The sequence below is a fragment of the Loxodonta africana genome, chromosome 19 (genome assembly GCF_030014295.1).
Source record: "Loxodonta africana isolate mLoxAfr1 chromosome 19, mLoxAfr1.hap2, whole genome shotgun sequence".
NCBI lineage: Eukaryota > Metazoa > Chordata > Mammalia > Proboscidea > Elephantidae > Loxodonta > Loxodonta africana.
This window is the reverse complement of record NC_087360.1, coordinates 10,517,489-10,529,732: the sequence shown is the minus strand read 5'-3', so window position 1 is coordinate 10,529,732 and position 12,244 is coordinate 10,517,489. Positions and strand designations below refer to the sequence as shown.

General features: G+C 38.5%; 1 protein-coding gene across 6 annotated transcripts in view; it reads left to right on the top strand.

Moving 5' to 3' along the window:
- HECTD4 (HECT domain E3 ubiquitin protein ligase 4) overlaps positions 1–12,244 on the top strand; it is a 188,624-nt gene that overhangs the window by 44,947 nt on the left and 131,433 nt on the right. For all 6 annotated transcript variants that reach the window (XM_010599885.3, XM_023539324.2, XM_023539325.2 and 3 more), the window contains exon 2: positions 11,197–11,714. In XM_010599885.3, the coding sequence (XP_010598187.2) occupies positions 11,197–11,714 (518 nt within the window). The remainder of the gene's footprint in view (positions 1–11,196; positions 11,715–12,244) is intronic.

The window sequence follows — 12,244 nt, the reverse complement described above, 5'->3', positions numbered from 1 at the left end:
CAGGTATTGAGTTTGGCTGAAGTCTTTTAACCTATAGGTTTCTGCTTCATCTCTCTCTCTTTTTTTTTTACCCCCTTGCATTTTATTTGTTGAGGAAACTGGATTGTTTGAGTTTCTCACAGTCTGGATTTTGCTTATTGCACCCTGTGGTACAGTTAAACATGTTTTTATATCCTGTCTGTTTCCTGTAAGTTTGTATTTGGATATCTAGACCATGGCTTGATCAAATCAAGGTTGGATTTTTTGTGTGTGTGGTGGGGGAGGACTGCTTTGTGGGAGATGGCATGTATTTTCATCAGTAGGCACATAATGTCTGGTTGTCTTTTTTGGTGATGTCTGTAGCCACTCAATGCCTTGTTCTATTAAATCACTAGAGATTTCAAAATAATGGCAGTTTGTTATTCCTTCTTCATTTATTAGGTAGAATGATTCTGTAAAGAGAAACTTTATCTCAACAATTTGCTTGCCTACTTGTTTAGTTCTATGGGAAAGGCATGATATGTATTTTTGTCTTTCCTTTTATTAACCAATTTTCAAACTAATGAGCTGGTTTGCCTACATCCTCCAATGGTGACTTTTTTTTTTTTTTTTTGCAATACCATTATGAACTCATGGATTTAAACGTATTTGCTGTGTTTCAGTCCATTGCAGTTATTGTTCTTTTTGATTTGGCAAAATAATTGTTTCTTAAAACAGACTACTCTTTTTCCAAAGAAGACATGCAAATGCCTAATAAGTCCACGAAACTGTGTTCAACATCATTAGCCATCAGGGAAGCGCAAATCAAAAGCACATGAAATACTACTTTACATTCACTAGGATGGCTATAATAAAAAAGACATAATAACGAGCATTGGTGAGGATGTGGAGAAATTGGAATCCTCACACATTGCTGGTGGGATTGTAAAATGGTGCAGTCACTTGGGAAAAGATTTTAGCAGTTCCTCAAAAAGTGAAGCATATAGTGACCATGTGACTCAGTAACCCCACTCCTAGGTATACACTAAGAGAAATGAAAACACATGTCCACATAAAAACTTGTGCACAAATGTTCACATCAGCATTACTCATAATAGCCAAAAAAATGGGAACCCACTCAAATGTTCATCAACCAGTGAATAAACAAAACGTGGCATATGTGTACAGTGGAGTATTATTTGGCCATATACAGGAGTAAAGCACCAAGACTTGCTACAACGTTGGATAAATGATGAAAACATTGCGTTGAGTGAAAGAAGCCAGTTACAAAAGACCACATATTGCATGATTCCATTTATATGAAATGTTCAGAATAGGCAAATCTATAGACACAGAAAGTAGATTGCTAATGGGTATAAGGCTCCTTCTAGGGGTGATAAAAATGGTCCAAAATCAGATAGTCACAGTAGTTACATAGCCTTGTGAATATAAAAACCACTGAATTGTATGCTTCAAATGGGTGAATTTTACGGTATGTGAATTATATTGCAATAAACCTTCAGTAAAGATTATTATATTTAAAAAAAGAGAGGAGGGACTAGGAAGCATGCTTAAAATGCAGATTCCAGGGCCACATCCCAGCCCTCGTGAAACAATCTTTAGAAGTGAATCCCAGGAAGTTTTATTTAAGATAAGTACCGTATTTTCCCACAAATGATGCACCCACACATATATAATGTGCACAGTGAGTCTAGCGAAATAATGTACCAGGAGGTTGTACAGTTGGCAAAAGAAATAGAACGCACGCGTTACTTGTGTAAAAACATGGTACATCCAGGAATCCTGATGCGCGCTGTTTGAATCGTTATCAGAGTTCTTTGTTTAGGAAGTACTGTAACTTCCTATTTCTGCTTTTGGAGCAATAGAAACTAAGTCTTCCTCTTCCACATGACAGCCCTTCAAACTTACAAAAGCAGCTCCCTCTTCCACTTACTTCTTTTGCAGGCCTTAACCATGATTTCCAGGTTGGCCAAATCACCTTCCTGTGGGCTCACTCTAGTCTGTTAATGTCTTCTTCAAATGAGGTGCTCTGAGCTGAACAGGATATTCCGGTTATAGCCTGACCGTTGCAGAATACAGATGGGGTTATGACCTCCCTTGCCGCTGACATGGGAAGTCTGCTGATGAGTTTTAAGAAAGCATTAGCAATTTTTAAAAGGGTCGGCTGAAACTAAACTTGTGCTTAATTAAAAAATCTTGTTTAGCTCACTCCTACTCACCCCCAGCTCTTGTCTACTCAAGCCTTCCTTCTGGTAAGATTATCTGGAAAAATTCCCTTTCTTGATGGTGATCTGGTCTAAAATACGGAACTATTTTTAATGTTCTAACAGTTGTTTAGCAGTTTCCATTTTTCTGGAGCATTCCCCTTACGTGATCTCCTTTGATCCAACAGCTGTGTAACATGGAGGCAGATGTCGCTCTCATTATGTAGCTGTAGGAACAGACTTGGAAGCTTAAGTACAATGCCTAAAGAGAGACAGTCAATTGTGGAGGCCAGACTGTAGATCCTAGTTCCCCTAAGTCTGTGGCTCACAACCTTGGCTATACACTGGATTCATCTGTGGAGTTAAAAAAAAAAAAAAAAAAAAGCCTGGGCCCCACTCCTAGATAATCTGAGTTGATCAAACTAGCAATTTTTAAAAGCTCTCAATTTAGGTGTTCAGCCAGGAATGAGAATAACTAGTCTAGCTCATACTCCACGGCCCTGGGTTTTTTGTGTAGCTCATACTATAGTGCCCCCCAACCACCATCAAATGTATTTCCTTCATATGATTAAAAGGACACCTGGTGTCGCAGTGGTTAAATGCTCAGCTGCTAACCTAAAGGTTGGCTGTTCGAACCCCCCAGCCGCTCCACAGGAGAAAAATGTAGCAGTCTGCTTCAGTAAATATTACAGCCTTGGAAACCCTATGGGACAGTTCTACTCTGTCCTGTAGGGTCACTGTGAGTCAGAATCGACTCAACAGCAATGGGCTCGTGTGGAAGAGGAAGAGTTATTCTCCGTTGCTCCAGAAGGCAGAGTTAGACTTAGTCCAAGCGGCAGACGGTTACTGATATGTACAGTGGGAACCAGATGTAAATTCTAAGAGAATTAGTCTTGGGATTTATGCATTTTCTCATTAATTTATCACACGTTTATGTGCCAGGCATTGTGCTAACCTCTGGTGATACAAATATGAATAAGACATTGTCTCCTCCTTAGGAGCTCACAGTTGAGAAGGGTGCAGAGTTTAAATAAACAACATTACGGTAGAATTTGGTAAGTGTTATAAATAATGGAGCTGCATAATTCCCTTCTTCAATTTGTTTTTATCTTTAAAAATTACCAGCAATGGTTTTCTCACTAAAATATGTTTATGCTAAACATTTGCTATATCACTCTGGTAGGCTTTCCATTAAATGTGTAATTCCAGCAACTACAAAATGAAGGTATTATTTTTGGAGATTTTTTTTCTTTAAATTCTCCTAATAATAAAATTTATGATAGTGTTCAAGCCATTCGAGGAGTTCGTTTCTACATCTTTCTCCAAGTTTTATTCCGTTTATTCCTAAGTATAGGAAGATGATCTGTATTAGTTCTGTCAAGATTTTATATTGGTGAAAAAATAATTTTGGAACACGGAGAAATTTTTAGATGTGGATTTGATGCCTTGGATCAACTTTCAGGAGCCACTCTGCAAACTGCCGCATTTCCTTTATGGATATAATTTATTAAAAATTAATTATTAATGTGTGCCTATTGAAACAGCTGAAGCATTTTTCCTTATAGACCATAGCTGACCCTCTGATAGAGGTATGTACAGGGTACTGTGGAAACACAGAGAAGCTATTCTGGAAAAGAGAAGAGAGAAAGAAGATTAGAGGAGGGAGAGAAAGAGAGACTGAGTTTCTCAAAGTAGGTGGTGTTGGTGCAGAGCTTAGCTTTGAATGATAGATAAAATTTTCGGCTGAGAGGATGAATATTCATGCAACAATAGTAGTGAGTAGGCAGGGGCTAGGACAAGATAGGACTTCCACGCAAAAAGAACTTGATTAGCTTTTTTTTTAATGCTTGGGCGTCCTCCCGATTTGAACAATCCTGCCCCAAACAGCAGTTGTGCCAAGATCTGGGAAAATCAGCATGCGCTAGAGGAAATATTACAGGGCTGAGTCAAAGTTAAATCATCTACCAAGTCAGGGCTCATTCCTAGTTTTGGCACCAATCTAGGGACTAAAACTCATAAATTAAAGTGTGAAATTTAATATCGTGATTATCAGTTAAAGACCCTTGTTAAAATAGAAGTTGCTGAAAGGGAGTTTGAATGGCCACTTATTTCCAAGACTGGATAAGATCGTGTAGTTTCAGAGTCTAATTTAATTCTTAAGTCATTCGCTCTTGATTTAGGCTCAACTATTAGAGGTAGAATTCCGTCCTTTCATTCGCAGTTGGCTTTCTTGGTTTGCATAAAGTCTTTCTAACCTTCTTTGAACTGCCACATGCAGTTCAATTTAGCCATGATTGCCAACTTCATAATGTGAAAAATAGTAGGAAAATCTGTAGAATGGTTCAAAAAATCCTCTTCGAGAGGGTTACAGTATACTGCCTTTACTTAAACATTTTGTGGTGGGGTTGCAAATCTGGCCAGTTAATCTGCGTTGAAATAATCCAAGTGTAAATTTCTTTTATTTTGACGGATTCCTATAATGAATTGAATCCGTTAATGTACCTCCCATACTAGGGATTATAGTAATATAATGCATCTATTTGGAGCTTGTTTGTTTTTTATTTGGAGCTTGAGTGATCCTGAGTTTTAAACATGATTTATTTTCAGAGAGTGAAAGGCTTTATTGTTCATAGATAACTCTTGATGGATCTGATGGTCTTCCCAGTTTTGCGACCATCTTCTTTTCTAACCAGGAACATAACCAACCCTGCATTATTTGAGATAAACCGCTGCTGAAGTACAACAGACAGGACAAGTGAAGTGCGTTTATGGAAAGCGTTTCCTATGATGCTTGTGATTATTCTTTGTCAGCTACGTCCCCCCATATTTAAATGTATCAGTTGTGTCACTGTTTGACTGCTGATTAAAGGTTGTGTTTGCTCGTGAATAATAAAAGCTCTAGTTATAACTGCAGTTTAACTTGTCATCACTCGCTTCTTTTTTTAAATAGAGGGAAAAAAACATGTTTTTTCACCACAAATGTAATACTTACGATTTTTCAAAAATGAACAAGTGTGTTTTACGTAGTCCTAATATAGCGTCATTGGAAACCCTGGTGGCGTAGTGGTTAAGTGCTATGGCTGTTAACCAAAGGGTCTGCAGTTCAAATCCACCAGGCGCTCCTTGGAAACTCTATGGGGCAGTTCTACTCTGTCCTGTAGGGTTGATATGAATCGGAATCAACTCGACAGCACTGGGTTTGGTTTTTTTTTTTTTTGCTTTAATATAGCATCACTGTGAGTTAGAATTGACCTGACAGCAATGGTTTGCTTTGATTTGGTTTTTGGTAACCATGGGGAAAATACAGTTTTTCTACTGCTTTTCTATGTTGTGTGGTTTTAATTATTCTTTTTAGTTACTGTATGATATTGCATTAAGTTACATGCTTCCACTCTTCCTGGTATAATAAATAATACTACAGTGAACATCCTTGGGCATGTAGTTTTTTCCCTTGTTTTTAGAATGTGTCTTGAGGATAAATTCTTAGATAACGAGGTTACTTTGTATCTATTTCAGAATAGGCTGTAATGTAAGGTGATTTTAGCTTATTTGACCCTCTTAGAGGATATTACCTGTGCTCTTCTGAACAGCAAAGTAGGTGGAAATTGATATTAATGTTTAGGAAATCACAGTAGTTCATGAATTCTTGGGTCTTGACTTCCCTGCTAGTTATCAGGCTAATTATTGTCTTTATATGTATTATGTATGTATAGTAAAACTGGGGAAAGCTGGAACCTGTGAGAGGTGGAAACTTGTCAGAGAAGGAAAACTCAACTATTTCCTACTATTAGTGAGCAATAGAAAAGTAGTAAGACTGCACCCGTAAAAGGCGGAAAACTTGTGAAACCCGGAAAAACAAGGCAGTCCCACTGAGTTCCAGCTCTCACAGGTCTCACCGTATTATATTCTCTGCCACTTCAAATGCCTGTTATATGCTCATTCTCACTACCCCATTTGCTTGAAATGCGTGCTCGCAGGTCACATTTCACATTTCACAGCATGGCTGGCTGGTGTATGTTCTTTTTTTCCCCAGATGGGAAATGGAAATAAATTGGCTAATGTGATATGATCATCTATAACTATTTATTTTTTTCTCTTTAACTATTCTTATATTAAATATTGGAGTCTTATTCAAAGCCAGATTTGCCCAGCAAAGAATATTTTGCCTACTTTTTATTAGATTGTTCAGGATGATTGTTGTTGTGTTAGCTTAAAAACACATTTGTCAAGTATGATTAAAAAAAATTTTTTTTTTTTTACATTAAGGTTGCGCGTTATTTTAAAGTGTCCCTCCTTTAATTGAGGGAATGTCAGAATTTTCACCAAAGTACTGTGACTGATTCTTCTGATTACGGATGACAGGGATCTTCCTTTTTCCTTAAATAGCTATCCCCTTTTTTAATGAGAAAAATATTAGTTTTCTAATGACATTTTGGTGTTTTATCTTTTTGGTCAAGAGCAGTTACTGAGAACAGAGGTTTCATAAGAGGATCTGAGACAAATCATTTAATATTCATAAGTACCAGAATAGATCCTCCATAGCTGACTTACTAAAACCCAAAGGTATAATGTCTTTATAAAGTGACTTTAGGCCATGACCTTGCAACTTTAGAATTCAAAAAACAGCAGCATAGCGAACAGATCTTAGTTTTCATAAAGGGCCATCGAAAGTGGGTAAAATGCTGAGTAGCCTAATGGATTTCTGAAAGCATAGTGCGCTTTAGGTATTGCTAAATCAATAAAGATAACAGTCACTTAAGTGTGTTTATTATGTACTATTTGGTTAATTATAACTCGAATTCTTTCAGAATATTTGTCTTTTAAGTGGAATGCTAAATATAACTGTGAAGTGCTTGTAAAAAATAGAATTGTTAGAAAAAATTATACAGTTATTCTCAGCTCCTCTTAATATTTGGAGTTAGCTACAGATTCTGTGATATACATAATTTTAGGAACTATGAAATACCGTATTTCAGAAGCACTTGTGTTCGAGATTGATAATACAAATAAATAGCTGGGTTCAATGTTACAGAGTTGTTCTTCAACTCTTGAGTGTAACAAAAGCCCACACTGAATTTTTTAGTGGCTGTTTCCTATAGCATAAGTAGACGATCAGTGTCCTAGAGGTAAAAATGTATGTGGAACACATGTCTTGTATATGAAAGAGTTGTACTGGGTGGACGAATACAAAAGCCAATTTTGGAAAAGGAATTTCAAGTGCCTCAAAAATTCCTGGGAGGGTGATCAATTTTAAAATTTTGTGATTTTTCACGTCATTGAAAATATCTCAGTAATCTTTGGTCATTGGTAGTAATGGTGGAGGCTGGTTACTAATTTTTTTTGGGGGGGTGGGGTGGCTCCTGAAAAAAGGACAGTGTAGCTACCTTGGGTACGATTACAGTTTCAAGACAGATGACGTGTGATCCTTCTTAAAGGAACTTGCGTTATTTTATCTGGTGCTGTCTTAAATATAATCAAAAGCGTAATTTGTGTTTGGCAAATCCAGACAAAAGGCTACAGAAATGCAGTTCTTTATGACTTGATGATGAGGGACATTTTATTAACCATTATTTGCTTGTCGTAGTAAAACTAGGTAAAAATGTCCCTTTTTTTATTGTACTTTAGATTAAGGCTTACAGAGCAAATTAGTTTCTCATTAAACAATTAATACACATATTGTTTTGTGACATTGGCTGCCAACCTCATGACATGACAGCTTTCCCCTGTTCGACCTTGGGTTCCCCCTTGCCAGTTCCTGTCCGCCTGCCTTCCCGTCCTTACCACTGGGCTGCTGTGCCCCTTTAGTCTCGTTTTGTTTTATGGACTTGTCTAGAGCGTTGCCATGAGTTGGAACAGAATCGATGGCACACAACCACCACCACCACTTTTGGCTGAAGGGTGAGCCTCAGGAATGACTTCATTACTGAGCTATATAATAAGGGTGTCCAGGGGCCATAGTCTCGGGGTTTCTTCAGTCTCTGTCAGACCAGTAAGTCTGGTCTTTTTTTTTTTTTTTTTTTTGAGTTAGAATTTTGTTCTACATTTTTCTCCAGCTCTGCCTAGAACCCTCTATTGTGATCCCTGTCAGAGCAGGAGCGGTAGTAGCTGGGCACCATCTAGTAGTGCTGGACTCAGTCCGGTAGAGGCTGTGGTAGTTGTGGTCAATTAAAAATGTCGCTGTTTCAAACCATTCCCAAAGCCAGCTCGTCAGACGTGGATTGGACTGGACAGTGGGTTGGAGAGAGTTGCTGTTGAGGAGTGAGCTACTTGCACCATGTGGACACTTGAGACTATGTTGGCATCTCCTGTCTGGAGGAGACATGGGAGGGTAGAGGGGGTTAGAAGCTAGCAAAATGGTCACAAAAGGAGAGACTGGAAGGAGGGAGCGGTCCTATTCATTAGGGGAGAGTATATGGGAGTATGTAGTAAGGTGCATGTAAGTTTATATGTGAGAGACTGACTTGATTTGTAAACTTTCACTTAAAGCACAATAAAAATTATTTTTTTATAAAAGTGTCCCTATTTCTTATTCTTAATAATATGATTCTGAATAAAGCTTTACCCAGTGATAACTATTTGAATACAACTGTGATCTGATTTTTTTTTCTTTTATTTTTAAGATTATCATACAGTAAAATTGAACTTTTTGGGGGTGTCTAGTTCTATGAACTTTAACACATGTATAGATTCATGTAACTACCACTACAATTAGGATACAGAACGGTTCCAAAAAAAAAAAAAAACCCACTGCCATCGAGTCGATTCCGACTCATAGCAACCCTAGAGGACACAGTAGAACTGCCCCATAGAGTTTCCAAGGAGCGCCTGGTGGATTCGAACAGCTGACCTTTTGGTTCGTAGCCACAGCACTTAACCACTACGCCATGAGGGTTTCCAGAACAGTTCCTTCACCTCAAAGAACTGTGATCCGTATCATCCCTACCATAGCAACCATTGACTCGGTCTCCATTACTATAATATTATTTTTTTCCAGGAAGTCACATAAATGGAATCATACAGAATGTAACCTTTGAGATAGGCTTATTTCACTCAACAAGATGCTGTTGAGATTCATTGAAGTTATTGTGTGTCAACAGTTCATTTTTTTATATCACTAAGTGTTTCATTCTGTTGTGTATAGGGTCACTATGAGTTGCAACCGACTCAATGTTACCTAACAACAGTAACAATAAGTGGCTGGTTGAAATTTTATGACATTTGTAATCATTTCTGATCTGATAGGTTGGTACTGAATTTTGAATTGATTATTCTTTTAAAAACTATGAACTCTTAAAAAAAATCAGTTCAATGAGATATATATGTAGCGAATTTCTTGAATTGGTATTTTTCATTTTCTAAACTGCAAACATTTAAAAAATAAGTTCATTGGCTTGTATATATAGCTAAGCAAGGCACTTAGAGTGTTCACATTGCTTCTGGAAGTCCTTGTTATTTTATTGGGCTAACAGAGTTTTAAAGGAAAAATTTGAAATAGAAGAAAGTCTGTTTTTGGAGTAAAAGAAATAAAGTGAACTGTGACCTTTCTGAATGTCAGTGCCAAAGAGTTGACAGAATTTGCTTTGCTTTTACTCCAAGCTTCTTCCCACCCTGACTCTTGGGTCTAGACACCACTTGTGTCTAATAATCCATTTTAATGAACTTGCTCCCAGTTTGCCCTCCTTTAGTCGCTGGTTATAATAGTCTGTTCATTCTCACCTAGTGACATTTATGCACATAAAGTCTTTGCGTCATGAATTTGGTTTGATTCTTCATCTTGAGAGCCGATTCTTTCTTAGTTGGTGGAGGATTTAATGGTTTTATTATCCTCCAGCTACTGAACATCTAGGTGAGGCTTTCTGGTAATTATATATTTTGGCAAGAAAATAGTGGTGATTCCTCTAGAAATATGAACTGGATAAATACCATGTCACAAACTGAATGATGGATTCAAAGTCGTAAGAATGGAGAATTCTTCAAAATCAAAGAGCAGAAAATAATGGACCGTTTATTAATAGGTGTATTAGGCTCTGAAGAACAGAGATAAACTGTGTTCTGTTTTCACTGACAGTCCACCTAATAAATAGGAGTTAAGATACTCACATTTATAACAGTCTTTAATAAAGATTCTACTTCATTTTTTTTTTTAATTGAACTTTAGATGAAGGTTTACAGAACAAACTAGTGTCTCATCAAACAGTACACACATTGTTGTATGACGTTGGTTAACAACCCCACGCCATGTCAACACTCTCCCTTCTCAACCCTGGGTTCCCTATTACCAGCTGTCCTGTTCCCTCCTACCTTCCAGTCCCTGCCTCAGGGCTGGTGCGCCCCTTTAGTCTTGTTTTGTTCCATGAGACTGTTCAATCTTTGGCTGAAGGGTGAACCTCAGGAGTAGCCTTGTTACTGAGCTGAAAGGGTGTCTGGGGGCCATACTCTCAGGGTTTCTCCAGTCTCTGTCAGGCCAGCAAGTCTGGTCTTTCTTTTTGAGTTAGAATTTTGTTCTACATTTTTCTCCAGCTCTGTCTGGGACCCTCTATTGTGATCCCTGTCAGAGCAGTCAGTGGTGGTAGCCGGGCACCATCTAGTTGTACTGGACTCAGTCTGGTGGAGGCTGTGGTAGATGTGGTCCACTGGTCCTTTGGACTAACCTTTCCCTTATGTCTTTAGTTTTCTTCATTCTTCCTTCTACTTCCTTTTTTAAAAAATAAATTACTTGCGTTAATTTCTGACTTTTATGCTTAATTATATTCTTTTATGATTTGAATTCTCTCAATTAGGTCTAATGCCAATTTTAATAGGTGCATTAGCTGAAATGCCAGAGGGGGAAATTCTTCATCAATAAATAAATGGCTTTGCAGTACATGGTTTCATATTTGGTTGCAATTAAAATGATTTTTGGTACAGACTATTTTTAGATACCTTTGCACTTGTTTTCTTCTACAGATGACTTTGGTGAAAGCAACACATGCCTTTTAAATGCCAACAACTTCTCTGCTGTTTCTTCCCTTAGATTTTAACTTTTGAGACCAAGAACCCAACGGAATTAGCAGAACGCTTGCGCTCTGTTTGTGGGAATCAGAGCAATGCCTATGCCCGCTTGCTTGAATACCGCCTGAATGCCTTGCGAGGACTGTGGAATGCCCAGCGCCAGCTGGCCTTGGAAGAGCAGCATGAAAGGGAAAGTTCAGGTGACGAAGAAACTCTGGCTCTGCTCAAACGCCAGGGCTTGTTGCAGCAGCCTGAGCAAGCTCCCTTCACCTCGCGGATGGGGCTCCTGCTGGTCTTCCCTCTTATTCAGTCCCAGAGTAGAACAGACCCCTCTCTCTGTAATATAACTGCTGAGGTGCTATTGAACTGCCTTCGCGACTGCCAGCCCTTGAGCTTGACCAAGGAGCCTGCTGACTGTCTCAATGGAATTGAAACTTTGCTGTGCTCTTGGCTGGAGGAGACTTCTGACACAGGCCGATACATCCCGCATAAGCAAAAAGAAAATGCTGCTGCCGCCCTGGTGGCTTTGGCATGTGCCAGGTAAGGACAATTGAATGTGCAGCTTGGTTGCTTTGAGCCTGCTGCTGCCTGGCTTGGCAGACATATTTGATGGAAGTCTTAACGTTCCCCAGTCCTTCTTTGTTTTCAATATTGAAGGCCACAGTACTGGACAGTGCCTAAGATGCTTTCACCAAAACTTGGCACCAATGGCTGAGCTGGAACCCAAGTTCAAGATTTCTCTTTCTGCTGTGCCACAATAACAGCTTAAAATGGGAAATCAACCCTTGCCATTATCTACTCACCCTTTAGATGATTGGTGTTTTAGATGAGGTAGTTATCAAGGATGTATTTCTCCTATAAGGACAGTCAGAAAGTTTAGAGAGTTTTTAATTTTTTTCGTGCTTCTCTATAAGGAGCATATCAGCAAGTGAATGGTTTATTACTCGCCTGGCCTCATTCACACTGACTTTGCCACTAATTTCTGGACCCTGATGCTTGCCTCCATCAATTCAAATCAAAGATTTCTCTATGTATATTCAAGATTTAATAGTGTGCTGTCCTTCATGTGC